At 40.8% G+C, this 15,615-nt stretch overlaps 1 protein-coding gene across 1 annotated transcript in view; it reads left to right on the forward strand.

The window, feature by feature from the left end:
- NTN3 (netrin 3) overlaps positions 1–15,615 on the forward strand; it is a 109,221-nt gene that overhangs the window by 72,538 nt on the left and 21,068 nt on the right. The window contains exon 3 of the mRNA XM_063430596.1: positions 15,059–15,247. Within this exon, the coding sequence (XP_063286666.1) occupies positions 15,059–15,247 (189 nt within the window). The remainder of the gene's footprint in view (positions 1–15,058; positions 15,248–15,615) is intronic.

Raw genomic sequence — 15,615 nt, forward strand, 5'->3', positions numbered from 1 at the left:
GCCAGTTCTATGTCTTCCATCTCCGCTGGTTTATAATGTTGATGGGAGAATGGCTAAACAGTGCAATGTGATAGAATAGGTGGAGCACGGAGGTGTTTATAGCTGTAAATTGTGTTCTGTGTAAAAAAAGACGTATGATTTGACCTTGGAGGATTATACAAGAAGGCACAATATATTATCAGATCTTATATAGTAATGTGTGCTTTGGGTTATCATGGTCAACATCAAAATGCTTTTTGCTTCAGAAAAAGTTATCCCAGAATGAAGGATTTACAGCTACTGCATGAAACATCATCCACAGAAATATTACAGCTATACGTATTGCCATTTACACTGTGCTGAGTTGTACTGATACAGCTATAATGCTATACGTATGTATAATGCTAAACTTACTGCTAGACTCCCCTTGCAGTGCCATAATATAACTAAACCTCTTTACTTACTGCCAGACGTGTAGTGTCTAACTGTTACTATACTCACTGTTACTATACTGCTATACTTACTGCAAGATGTGTAGTCTCTCACTGTTACTATACTCACTGTTACTATACTGCTATACTTACTACCAGACTACCTGTGTAGTGTCTCACTGTTACTGAACTCACTCACTATACTCACTGTTTATATACTGCTATACTTACTGTCAGACCCTCCAGTTCTGTGTCTCGGTGTTGCTATACTTACTGTCAGACCCTCCAGTTCTGTGTCTCGGTGTTGCTATACTTACTGTCAGACTCTCCAGTTCTGTGTCTTGGTGTTGCTATACTTACTGTCAGACCCTCCAGTTCTGTGTCTCGGTGTTGCTATACTTACTGTCAGACCCTCCAGTTCTGTGTCTCGGTGTTGCTATACTTACTGTCAGACTCTCCAGTTCTGTGTCTCGGTGTTGCTATACTTACTGTCAGACCCTCCAGTTCTGTGTCTCGGTGTTGCTATACTTACTGTCAGACCCTCCAGTTCTGTGTCTCGGTGTTGCTATACTTACTGTCAGACTCTCCAGTTCTGTGTCTCGGTGTTGCTAAACTTACTGTCAGACCCTCCAGTTCTGTGTCTCGGTGTTGCTAAACTTACTGTCAGACCCTCCAGTTCTGTGTCTCGATGTTGCTATACTTACTGTCAGACCCTCCAGTTCTGTGTCTCGGTGTTGCTATACTTACTGTCAGACCCTCCAGTTCTGTGTCTCGGTGTTGCTATACTTACTGTCAGACTCTCCAGTTCTGTGTCTCGGTGTTGCTATACTTACTGTCAGACCCTCCAGTTCTGTGTCTCGGTGTTGCTATACTTACTGTCAGACTCTCCAGTTCTGTGTCTCGGTGTTGCTAAACTTACTGTCAGACCCTCCAGTTCTGTGTCTCGGTGTTGCTAAACTTACTGTCAGACCCTCCAGTTCTGTGTCTCGATGTTGCTATACTTACTGTCAGACCCTCCAGTTCTGTGTCTCGGTGTTGCTATACTTACTGTCAGACCCTACAGTTCTGTGTCTCGGTGTTGCTATACTTACTGTCAGACTCTCCAGTTCTGTGTCTCGGTGTTGCTATACTTACTGTCAGACCCTACAGTTCTGTGTCTCGGTGTTGCTATACTTACTTTCAGACCCTCCAGTTCTGTGTCTCGGTGTTGCTATACTTACTTTCAGACCCTCCAGTTCTGTGTCTCGGTGTTGCTATACTTACTGTCAGACTCTCCAGTTCTGTGTCTCGGTGTTGCTATACTTACTGTCAGACCCTACAGTTCTGTGTCTCGGTGTTGCTATACTTACTTTCAGACCCTCCAGTTCTGTGTCTCGGTGTTGCTATACTTACTTTCAGACCCTCCAGTTCTGTGTCTCGGTGTTGCTATACTTACTGTCAGACTCTCCAGTTCTGTGTCTCGGTGTTGCTATACTTACTGTCAGACCCTACAGTTCTGTGTCTCGGTGTTGCTATACTTACTTTCAGACCCTCCAGTTCTGTGTCTCGGTGTTGCTATACTTACTGTCAGACCCTCCAGTTCTGTGTCTCGGTGTTGCTATACTTACTGTCAGACCCTCCAGTTCTGTGTCTCGGTGTTGCTATACTTACTGTCAGACCCTCCAGTTCTGTGTCTCGGTGTTGCTATACTTACTGTCAGACCCTCCAGTTCTGTGTCTCGGTGTTGCTATACTTACTGTCAGACCCTCCAGTTCTGTGTCTCGATGTTGCTATACTTACTGTCAGACCCTCCAGTTCTGTGTCTCGGTGTTGCTATACTTACTGTCAGACCCTCCAGTTCTGTGTCTCGGTGTTGCTATTCTTACTGTCAGACTCTCCAGTTCTGTGTCTCAACGTTAATATTTATATCATATTTTGGACATTACACACAGAAGGCAAAATGAAGTAAGAGATAGCTTGGGGTAAAAAGTGCCCCCTTTGCACACCTAAGTAATGGTGCTCAGTCAGTTGTCCATTCACAGTAATGATAAGCGACATAAGAGCCACAATCCTACTTTAGCAGACCATCATTTTCCTTGCAGTTTATCTCCTTTTCCCTGTGTTCGTACACCTTTTTTTCTCAGCTCTACAATCTCTTGTTTTTCTTCCAGGTTCTCTAAACTGCTGAAATGTTTCCTTTTTCATTTTAGCTTCCCTTCTCTGCTACAGCTCCCCCCTCTTCTCTCCTCGTACTTTTTAACAATGACACCTCATCTGCCTTTGTGAACAGATGCTCTAATTAGCACCAATTAAAGATATCCTCTCTGGTCTTAGCTGGAGGTCTTTTTGCACAGAGCTTCTCCCCTCGATTCTTTGCTCAGCCGTAAGGGAACCATCTGTGTGGGAGGCATCATGCAGTCGCAACCACTGGCCTAAACAAAAAAATATATATAATAATAGTGATAGCATGCCAACCATACGAAATTCTACACCTGTGAGACTGGCAATTTTCAAAGGCATTTTATGAGCATTCACAATATTTCAGTTTAAGCACACAACAGAAAAGGAAATAGGAGACTCTGTCTTTTTTTTGTTTCTTGTGTTCAGGGTTTCCTGGATTGCTCTTTTAAAAAAAAAAAAATTACAGTTAGAAAGCGCCAACATATTCAGTAGTGTCGTACAAGAAGATGTTTCTGCATGCTCACACTAGCTGATTATTCAGTAAATTGGAACTACACTGGCCAGGATATAACACATTTTAGGCAAAATTAGCTGATCTAGAAACATAGCTGACTTAAATGTTTCAGTTTGGCTATATTGGTTTAGAACCTGTAATTCTTTAGCAAATTTTTATATGGGAATTATGGGATTTGAAGTCCAATGCATGTGAAGGGAAACCGTCAGAAGCTTAAACTATAGATATCGGTTGTAACAATAACTCGTTCTGATACAGTTGTGAGCCATGGTCAGCCTGTGCAGTGATACTGTACTGAGATCTGCGTTTGTGAATGGAAACCAGAAAAAGAGTTTGAGGTCTATAGAACTCTCTGTAAAGGAACAGAAATGGACTGAGTGAAGTCCTACAGATGGCTCTAAGACCGTGACGTTCTGCAGATCTGTGTAGCGATACATTGTTAGTGTGAGTGATGTTCTTCAGACTTCTGTATTACTGAATGGATATATTGAGTAAGCTATAGCCTGCAGATATTCACAATGTTGATAAAGATTACAACACTCTTCGATTGTCCAATTGGAATTTTTGTTTTGCTTTTTTTACCCATAGACTGTAATAAGCTACGCCGTTGGGCCACCTTGGCAATATTTCCTTTCGGCTGTAAAATATCAAAAATTACCACCAAGAAACAATCCTCTTGACGTAGACTACCTGCACCAATCAATGTATGCAAAAGCACATACATAAAATACTTGACCCTCTTCCTTGTGTGGCAGGGAAAAGACAGGATTTTAGGGGTTGTAGGGATATGGATTAAGCATACTGCTTGGGTAATGCAAGAGCTTCTTAGAAAATGGATATAAATTTATAAGATTTTGAATGGTTTTGACAGTATTTAAGAGATGTTCTTCGGTGGAGATTCTGAGAGGTCACATAGTCTCTTGCTGTAAGGTTTGGTTTCTTAGTGTCGATTAGGAGGCTGTGCACAGTTCAATGGCTTCAAACCAGTGGAAGATCATTAGCTAGCGAGTTAGGTCAATATGAAGAATCCAAGAATGGAACCTTTGGACACTCTGCATTTAGCTTTGGGCAATGAATGATAAGAAAATGAACCCTTTTCTAACACCTGAGATTTTCAGTTTATTAATTTGTGATCAACAATGTGAAACATTCTAAACTCTACAAAAACATAGTAAATTCACCCTGATCCCTCACAGTCTGAATATCAAACTTCTGAATTGGTGCTCCAGGCACCATAACAGCCTGCACGCCTTGAATATATTATGCTGCAAGGAAGCCCTTAATCCCTGTCACCCTGCACAGACTGCAGTGATATACAGAGATCTCAGCATATATTGAAGACAGAAGGTATGATTACCCCTGGACATACCGGAACCGTACATATACTGGTATGGAGTGTTACTGAGGGTGACTGTAAAAGTAAAGCTCTTTGGATGCCTTAGGTCTTAATTTGCAGCTACACCTCTCCTGGGTGCCTTTCATATCAAACTCTTGCAAATTAGAGCCGCTGTACGGAGAATACTTTGTCTTATGGTAAATCCCTAACTTGACAAAAGGGTATAGCATAGCATCACGTAGTTGATCACACAAGTTGATTGACAGATGAAGAGCAGTAGTTCTCCCCTTCAAAGCGATTTCAAAGCAATTTTAGAGCATGTGTGGCATGCAATCTGATTGCTGTGATTGTCCCTGGCAAGTACAAAACTACAAGCATCTTCTGCTTTTCAAGGGAACCAACATGAAAGATGTCACTTACTTCACGGGCCAATTCACTGGAGATTAAGACAGTGTATTGCTGTGATTGTGGTACCTACCTTCAGAAGCATAGTTGTACTTCATAGGCAAATCCAGTAAGACAGATGGTAACAACATGCAGGATAACAATATCTAATGTAACACACATACACTTGGATCATAGCGACTGCGCCAACGCAAAACAGGGGGCAAATATTTAATTTTTTAAAAATTAACCAAATGCAATACAATTGTTATCTTTATGATGATGGCTTGATGATATGTAATTTGCAAACATTACCATGCCATGACACGTTCACTATGGGGGGAAAAATCTGAACCCTTTTGGTAACAGATAGACCCATTTCCACTTATTCCACTTATTCTTTCCCAAATATGATTTTCAGCTGTTACCTACAACCATAGCACAGGTTAGGGAAAACAGAAGAGGAAATACTGAAAATGATAGCTGGGTAGATATATATTTTTTTCTCCATACAAAATAGGTGGTGAAAGCAAAGCATTTTTAAAAATGATATTCTTTAGGACGTCAAACACTGAGTTCCTCCGAGTTCACTCCGGGGGTGAAGCTGGTTGGATAAATGTTGTGGGATAAAATTAAGATTAAACGCATGAATGGAGCGATGTTTTGCAGAATGAATGGATCCCTTTCCTTAGCATTAAGGTCAAACACCCAAGGTCACAGCTAGGGATTAAAATCTGGGCTCCAAATCTTCTTGTAAGGGCTTTTTAAGAACTACAGGAGGGGGGAACGACTACCTCGCAAGGTTATAAAAACATTACTGAGAGGGTTGCAATTAATTGGCCTAATTAACCCCTTTTCTAAGCCACTTTGACTGTCAGAACAAGATCCCAGCTGTCTGTCTATCACAAGTGTTTTGTAAAAGATCACTTGATATGTTTCATTACCATGCTGAGAGGGGTACGATTTTGTAAAACATCTTTATAATACTGACCTTGAAATGCTTTTTAATTTACCAAAAGCAGATAAATCTTAATCTCATTGCAGTGTACATGTAGTCTTAAAACAATATAAGAATATCAAACGTTTGACAAACATCCACAATCTGACTCGTTCTAAGCAACGGCAATACTTTAATGTCGAAGTTTATATACAATATAATAAATGCATTGTATAGCCCTTCACGCCTCATTCGTTTCCCTATTTCTGACATCTTTCCTATGAAACACAAGTCACTATAAAATGCTCCTGTAGCTGACCCTGGGTAACCCGGCTGGTTACCTCCATTATTAATGAATGAAGAGACCCATTTCCCCCCAGTAACTGGACGACACACAGTTCCAGGGGTACGCTACGGAATTTGCTGGCGCTATATAAATAGTAAAATAATAAGAATACAACAACTTTATTGGCCACACTCGGCTTTATACTTTCACACATAAAGTCCCCTCCCAGGGTCCTCCCCTTCCCAGGGGTCTCCTGATAAAAATGGAACTCCAGTACCATTGTCCCCTGTTCCCGCCACCCATCTTTAGGGCTTCCCACCTCCGGTGACCAGGGGGTCTTCATCCCATGAGCCTCTGTGCCCGGGAGCCCCAGCGTGGAAAAGCTTCCTGCCTCTTTGGCTCCCAGCTACAGAAGGCCCACCAAACCTCCATTGTCCCCAAAGAGTGTCTCCACCAATCTCAGGGACCCCACAAACTCCTCCATTTGCAGGATACCTGGGTGAAACCAGGCAAGGGAGTGTCTCTATTCAGGACACGAATGCTCCCCCTGGCCGACGCTCGTCTATACGAACGGCGGCCACCCGGGGAAGCACTCATTAATTGCTTCTCTTGCAGTTTCACACTTATGTTGCGAGTTGCCAACGTTCTAATTAATTAGTGTGGACATTCCAAGGGGCACTGGAGAGGTCCTCGTTCAGGAACCAAACAAAGTGGGAAGCAATCCACGAATGCTCCCCCTGGATGGCGTTCGTCTAACCGAGGCTAAAAGAGGCTTCCCTTGCAGTTTGCGGGTTTGACACCTTGTTATGAGGTGCAAACGTTCTAAAACAACATTCTAAATGAGGTTTTGAGGTGGTCCCTGTTCGAGAAGTGAATGGATTCCCTTTGTGGCGGCCCTCCCGAACGGAGAGCAGGCAGTTTAGACGAACACACAGAGTAAACTACAGGGGCATGACAGGGAAAATACACGAAAGGGAGGGAAAACCCCTGCCCCCAAGACAGTACACACACAACAGGGAAACCAGGGAAATTAACAGTTTAGCGGCAGTCCCGCTACAGCTCCGATCTCCACAAATCACCCATTTTTATAAAACATTTTTTTAATTATTTGCATAAAAGTCCAGGAAATTTTTAGAGTGATTTTTTTTTCCTTTCTGAAAATAGACAGTCTAGTATTCCAGATAATGAAATAATTAAGTGTATAATTATGAAGCACCAAAAAAAAGCAAATTCTAAAGACCATACAGATTTTTTACATTCAGAAGTTATTTTTTCAGCAATTTTAGGCTGAGACACAGTTCCTTATTTCTAGATGCTGAAATCCCATAGCTTATACTAGTGCAGACCCTGACAAAACCACTCGTGTCAAGACCCCATAGCTCCCACGGTTGCTACAGCAGGCACTCAATGTTTTGGGGTCTTTTACAAAAATATATGTTTTTCCATAGAAAGTCAAATTGATTTCCAGGTATCTCTGTCTGGCTGCTCAATTCTATTCTAACACCTGCTATCAGTATCCCATGAAGCTTGGCCCGTTTGCCACAACAATTTGGCACTGAAAGCGTTACAATGCCAGGCCTTTGTGAATTAGTGGTGCGCAGCCTGATGGAACATGCGGTAATTTGTCATTTTAATGTTGCCAAGTGGCTTGGGTAAAGATAATATATTAGGCTTGGTTGCCTGGATTTAAGCATCCCTATAACACTGTACAATTTACGAGCGTCCATAAGAGAGGGGCAGCTTGGGTTTGTTTAAGTTAAGTGCTTGTCATTTCTTTCTATCGATCCATCTGGGTCATTTTCAGCCAGACCATTAGGACTCACAATATTACAACACAGAGCAATCAGGAGAGCTGAACCGCAGGGCACAGTTACCACTTAACCTCTTATACCTACCTGTGACGAGGCTACATTGTGAAAATGTAATTTGCTCGTTTAAAGTGAAAAGATATCCTTTGAGAAAGAGCTGAGAATGTTTTCAATCCTACCATAAAATCATCAATTTGCCCTTTTCTGATAAATGTTTGCAAAGCATTATGTGAGTTGAAGCTCTGCAATATCTAGGTATTACCAATGAGCTATACATGTGCATGTTGGTGTGTGAGTTTTTCTACATTCAAATAAAACAGGTTGAGAATGATGGGAGTAGAAATAACAAAACTACAGTTAAAATAGTCAATCAGCCCCTTCTGTAGTTTAGGAGCCTCTGATAGGTCCAGCATTAAAAGGTTCAAGGCAGGATTCCCAAAAGTACGGCCCTCCAGATGTTGCTGAACTACAACTCCCATGATTCTATGAATGAAATAGATAGGCAGAGAGTCATGGGAGTTGTAGTTCAGCAACATCTGGAGGGCCGGAGTTTTATGGAAGCCTGGTTTAAGGTAAGGTGCATTTATTTATCTATTTATTTATTTTTAAATCAAAGATTATATGTAAAGTAGTCTTTGCCGTTATCATTTTATTTTGTAAAGATATTAGTCAATAGTGTGTATTGTGGTTTATTGTTGTTTCATGGGGGCAGCCATCTTTAATTCTCTTTGGTTGGATCATGTATTGCTTATACAATATAAAGCCGTGCAGGTACCCCAGAGCTAGTGCACTTTCACGAATCCTGCCAAACTTTGCAAAAATGCTTCTAAACTAAAGAGAACTTAATGGCGGCTGTCCCCTTGGAGCACGGGGATCTGAAAATAGGTATTTGCATACATGGATGTATTTTTAAATGGTACACACAGAGGCCATAACATGTTATTTATATTTGAGTGGGTATTGAGTGTAATTAACTCAATCTTACTGAGCATCACTGGGCATTCTCATTACTGGTGCTCTCTGTAATTAGTAGACTTACCAAAAAATCTCCATTTTACTGGAAAGCAGATTAAACATTCAATTGATGCTGTTGTTTAAATACGGCAGCTTTACTGTTTTATTTGAGGATTTAGACCAGTGAAATAAACTTTACCTTTTGCCTTCAACATTTCATAAGATGTTCAGCCAGCCAAGCATCATGGGAATTGAAGTCACCGTAGCTCTCGTGAGAGAGGTTAGTCTGGCTAAAAGTCTATCAGCCACAAGTATGGTAATCCTTATTTTTAATTATTTATATGTTCTGGCAGCAGTACTAACCAAGTCTGGCTGTGGGAAACTGCAGCCATCTTGAAAAGTAGGCGTACTGGAAACCAAATTTAAAAGACGTTTTCACGTACTTATCAAGTTAGATAGAGGCTCTCCTCTTGGATTCAAAAATCAACAGAATTTGCAGATTTTTGAGATATTTGCTGTTTAATGTCCCTTTTTTTTTGTTTGTTTAATACTTTGGCTAAATGATCAAATGGCTCCCTGAGGATTGTCCAGTAATGTTCTTACACATTATTAAACACCCAGGAAGCACACGGTGCCGGGCGTTAGACATTTGTTAAGTCAGTAGGCAGACCACCCACCTGTACACACGCTCAGTAATTACTTTGACACACACACACTTTGTGTGTGAGCTGAGCTTATATCAGTATGCCAGCAGAATTATAATTTTTTTTAACCATAAGGCCTTGAACAATTGGCCGGCCTTCCAACGTCCAGCGAGATCTAGTCACCTTTCTTTAATAAATTTGTTCTTCTCAGGATGCTAAATTATTTTCCTGACATGTTAATGAATTTCACAGCATGTCTGGAAAAACTCGCACCTTAGCTGAGGTTTTCAGGAAGGGGGTAGAGGGGAAAGGGTGTGGGGCCTATAAGGCAGGAGGAAATCTTGTTTTCATTATACCATGCCTTAAAAAAAAGAGAGAGAGAGAGTGAAGTGGAGATGGTCTGCGGAGTTTGGATGGATGGGGGGGTGGGGGGGTGCCGTGGGCCCTTGCTGTTGGTTTTTATAAAGCACATGTGGCTTATTAAGCCATCAGGCCCCCAACAGCTGTAAAAAGGTCTGAAATTAGAAATGAGTTTAACAAGGAATGGTAAGTATACCCGTTCTGGCACAGGGTCCAAACCAATGTTTTCTACAGCACAAGAACCAGTAAACTTTCTTTGTAAGGTCACGGAGGGCTAAAGCCCAAGAGCTGACAATCTACTTTAGTTTGCAATTTTCCTTTTTTTTCCCCCAACCCCCTCCTTCCATCTCCCATGTGCCCCCCTCTTTCTTCATTCCACTGCCGACCTTAATTTCTTTATATTCTGACCTTCCTCGCACCTGGCTCTGTGGGGTAGCCAGAACACACAGCATCTGGAATACAGATTGATTTTAGAATCTGCCACCATGCTTTCCGAGTGTAAATACCCACACAAGCACAAAAATAAAACACAAATCTCTTTTTATACAGATTGAACGGTTTGTTAACACACAAAATGTTTACAGGGATATGTGTGTGTTTGCTTGTATATAAATGTGTGTGTGCTCGTATATATATATATATATATATATATATATATATATTTATCATGTGTTTTTATATTATTATAGACAAACTGTCAGTGGGAGTCCGATTCCAATCCTCACACGTTGCAGAGGGAGCAGACTATTACTGGGAGTCAGACTCCATCCTTCACATGCTGCAGAGAGCGGATGCTGTCAAAACTGCCAAAATCTGAGCATACGTCCCCATTCCCCATCTCCTTCTACACTAAAGGCCCCGTTCCCAATCTTTTCTGAGCTCGTCCACTTTACAGCCCTCCCTTATGGACATACTTTGCTCTCTATTATCCTGCATTAACAAATTCAAACTGTGGTTGTTTCACAGGGGGGTCCATATAACATTTTGGAAAGGATGGGCGGTATTCAGAGGGGGGTGCAATCTATCTCTATTGCCTTATGCTGTAGACACCCGTCTTGGCTTGCTCATGTCCCCACTTCACAGAAACAAGCTTGGCTGGTGTCCAGTCTACCAACTATACATTCTTGCACCCTCATAAGCAAGTTCTGTTACAATCCTAAACCTCGCTACCTCTCTTTATTCATCTCCTGCTACACCGATGGTTCTCATACTTTTTATTTAACAAGGACTCAAATAATGGGCATGGTGTTAGCTCAGCAATCCGTTCTTCATTTGTAAATTTGGCTCAATGGTGCAATATTCTACAGTCATATAATAATAATAATAATAGTAAAATTAATTCAGCAAAACAGTCTCAATAGATTGTTGGCACTGTCAATAAGACAATGTATCGAGGGCAGATATTGGGACATAATTCCAACCAGTGATGACCCATTAAAATGGAATGGGAAGCAGATTGTGGATTCTGAATCTGTAAACCACCAAGTAACATCCTGACCCAGCCTCTGTATCCCTCTATCTCAACTATAACTCTGACCCTTATCTCTGTCTTCTTTCCCAGTTTAGCTCATTCTCCACCCTCCTGGTTCTAATGTTAAATGTGCTCATTGCTTAATTACTAATTTATGTACATTACACACATAAGCAAACAAATTGTCTTTGCTTATACACATGCACACGCACACACACAAACACGGACACAGAAAGTTAAATGCACATTTTAAATAGCTAAACACATTGGACAGAGAGTCAGCTTGTTAATCTCCATCAGCATATAAATACATAAAAGGAAATATTTTTTGTATATATACTTTTCGCTGTCTTCTGCCACACACGCAGCAAGACATTTAAATAGCGAGTCACAGACAAGTACACACAAACACAGGCGGGCCCTGCCAAATACACTGACACACACAGTCTGACAGACAGAGCCTAGAAAGGAGAGCCCTGACAGCTGGGAGTGTGATCAGAATTCAGCGTACCTGCTGTGTATATAAATACACAATTTGCAGGGTTTTAATGAGGGGGAACTGTCACTACTAGAGAAACATTAACCTCACTGCTTGCAAGCAAACATGATAAAATATACAGTATGACAGCAAGAGGGAAGGCTGGCAAAGCTTATTCTTTCTGACGATTGCCATCATTCTCAGCCAGATCAGGAGCAACCAAGCTCTAGCTGAGAGTGATTGAAAGGGTGCAAATTGTCTTGTTTTACAGCGTTTTACTCAAGAGGACCTGCCGTTAATAAATGTGTGTGTGACAAGAAACAGTTTATGTTAACAATAAAATGTAGAAAATCCTTGTAGACAATGTTACTGTGCCGCCCTGGTGGTCTAAGTATGTATTGATGGGAATTCCACGCAAAGTAAGCCAAAATAGCAATTTTTCAGTTAAACTGAAAAATGGATATTTTGGCCTAAAATTTGACTTTGAATTCCCACAATTAACCCTGTGTGAGACAAATGGGCACATGCAAGCACTGTGAGCATCTTTTTCGTTACCAGTATTACCACTCTATATTGGCCATACACCAAAATATTATTTGCGGCAACATCTCACTGCCAACGTCGAAATGGATTTTCAGTAAATAAAGTACTTTTATTATATCAGCAAGTCTTTAACCCCTTAAGGACCAAACTTCTGGAATAAAAGGGAATTATAACATGTCACACATGTCATGTGTCCTTAAGGGGTTAATTATGCTGACATTCAACAACCACAATGTATAGATTACATTATTTGCCCTTCAAAATGGGACTCTCAAGTTTCTTTGTGTTTTCTCGTCAGTAACTTATATAAATCGTATTGGCATTCAAGCGAAGAGTATATCGGAAACTTTACTTTTTCAGTATACCGCTGAATGCAGTGGTTGTAGTGGAGCAATCTACGGGTGTAGTCCCTCTGGTTTTTGTCAACCAATTTTCATGTGGCTTGAAAGCAGCACCCAGCCAACCAAAGCCCATCCCTCAACTTGGCATGTCACAGATGGTAGTTTCTTCTTTGTTATGCGTCCAAATATCTGCACAGTTAAGCAGATTTCTACGCACCAAATCACCATTAGCCATTTCCAGGCCTCCCAACAGTCCTGACTTTGGCGTGACAATTCCAATGCACACTAGAATCACACATAAGCAAAAAGACTTGCAACCATAATCATTTGTGCACACCACTGTGGTACTCAAGTTTAATGCAGGTCAAACCTAACAGAGCAAACGTTTCGGGCTCCTGTCCTTTATCAATGCACATGTCCTTAAATCATTATGCACCCTAAGAAATGTTTAACAAAAAATGGTCCTGTATGTTGGCGGCTAGACAGACAGACTGTCGGTCAGGCTAAAATGCCCCTACAGTGGTTGGACCCGAGTGGGCTTACCTATTATGGTCTTCACTTGTGACACAAGTCACGTCACTGGCGACACCCCCTCAGGATGCACTCCCCTGTTACTATTTATACCACATACAAACACACATACACAATGTTGGGAGGTATACATGTATGTGCCCTGGATTGGCACAGGTCAACAAGTTCTTCCTAATTTGGGAGTGTCCCTTTATTTGTAACATCATCAGGGCTCAAAGTTTTCACTACTCCCTAGCCATTGGCTAGTGAAAATTCAGCACTGGCAAGTAGAAATTGACACTCGTTAGATTACCATGGGCCTTATAGGCCTGGAGTGGTAAGTAACTGTTAGGCTTGGCTAGCAGCCCAGGACTTGAAATTTCAAGCAATTATTTTGTTTATCACTGTCACATACAGTAATGTAAATCTGTACAAAAATATTTGCTTGGCACAATTTCGCCACAAACTGTATGTCCTATGTATTTACTGGTATTCACTGACATGGGAATTTGCACAAATCGTGTTAAAACTGTCTGCCAAATTTCACCCTGGCATTGGTAACAGAAGATGTGCTGATATGTGCAAATATTTTATTTATTACTTTATAACAATTATAATGACTAGATATTACCTCATTACTTGTTTCACAGGAAATACGTTTGACCACTCTCCTATTGAATTTGACACAGTTGTTGAAAAAGATATTGTTAGTCAGTACTGATTGAAAACTTATGAGAAAAACTCACAAAATTCCCGTAATAAGAAATATTTCACTTTACTGAATTTGCACCCCTAGGTACCGCTGTTATGTTCCATTGCATCCACCATGGAGGTATAATTCAGAAAGTGTATTAGATCTATATCCTAGCTTTCCAGCAAAGACAAAATGTTCTGCAGATTTATTTTAGTTTTTTTTTTTTTTCTGAGAAAATTTCCAAGATAATTTCTTATATTAGGCCAGAATAACTGTATTGAAAATATTTCCCATCTCGTGTCCCCTCCTTCGTTAGTAAGGCCTAATGGAAACTGTCACTTTTTTGGAATTCACATTGAATTAAAAAAAAAAAAAAACTTCAAAATTCACCTAGAACTTGTGTTAACCTTTTTTTTTTTTTCTTTCAAGAGATGCTTTCTTCTTTTTCTTTTTCATCTTTTCAATTTCTTTAAAAAAATTAGCAAAATACATCACCCAGTTCAGTTCTTGCCCATTGAGGGCAAAGATGGCGGCACCCAGTTACGGGATAAATACATGTGGATTTTTACATTTAAATTTAATTTTCACATCTCACAAATTAGGGATAAGTAAACATAATATGAAAAAACCTCGGACATCACAGACCACCTTTAAATTTTTGAATTCCTCGGTCAGTACCCAGTAATTCAAAGTTTAGTAAATAACCCTGTTCGTCGTCAAAATTTCACTCAATGATTTCAAAAGTCTGCTGCCCCTTTAAATTCTGCTAGATCCTGTTGGGTAAATGATAGCTGGCTTTAAAAGTAGAAACATACTTTGCAAATTAACTTTAACATTTTAATAACTTATAAGGCAAATCTAGACAGAGAAGGACGCCATTTTGTTCTTTAACCCCTTAAGGACCAAACTTCTGGAATGAAAGGGAATCATGACATGTCACACATGTCACGTGTCCTTAAGAAAACAAAAAAACCAACAATTTTAATTTAGCCATTTCATCTAAGCATAATGAGCAGATCATAATAGGAGTGCTATGCTTCCAAAACAGAGCCCCTTAGACGTGTACAGAGCTAAACATGGAGTAAGTGTATTGAAAGTACTCAATTGTGTTAATGTTTAATTGTTTTAAAGGGTTAGATACAAAAAGTACACGCAAACACAGACTGCATTTTTCTATTGTTTCGTCTAGCTGTCTAGTTCTCATTGAATTGTTTATCTTTCTTTGCAGCTTGTATGTGTAACTTGCACGCCCGCCGCTGCCGCTTCAACATGGAGCTGTACAAGTTGTCAGGAAGAAAGAGTGGTGGGGTGTGCCTGAATTGCAGGCACAATACAGCCGGAAGACACTGCCACTACTGCAAGGAGGGATACTACAGGGACGTCAGCCGCGCCATCAGTGACCGCAGAGCGTGCAAAGGTGGGTCCTCCTTCCGGGACACCGGTACTGTCAATCCTCAGCTAGGTCTAGACCAGGGTTGCCCAAAAGGTAGTCCCCCTAGATGTTGTAGAACCGCAACTCCCATGATGCTTTGCATGCCTTTAGCATCACAGAAACCGTAGTTTTAAAACATCTGGGGATTTACTTTTTGGGCACCCCTGGTCTAGACACTTCATTTTCATGAACATCTGGGTCACAAAGGTTAACCAGCTCCGATTTAGGCAGTATTGAAAACGCATAGTGAAGTTTTTTTTTTAAGTCTTTACGATTGTGAAACTTCTTAAAATCTAGCAGTGTATCTAAATGGGGTCACACCAGCAAACCTGGTGGTAAGATTGCCAGTAGTC

Source organism: Pelobates fuscus, chromosome 8, assembly GCF_036172605.1.
Source record: "Pelobates fuscus isolate aPelFus1 chromosome 8, aPelFus1.pri, whole genome shotgun sequence".
Taxonomy (NCBI): domain Eukaryota; kingdom Metazoa; phylum Chordata; class Amphibia; order Anura; family Pelobatidae; genus Pelobates; species Pelobates fuscus.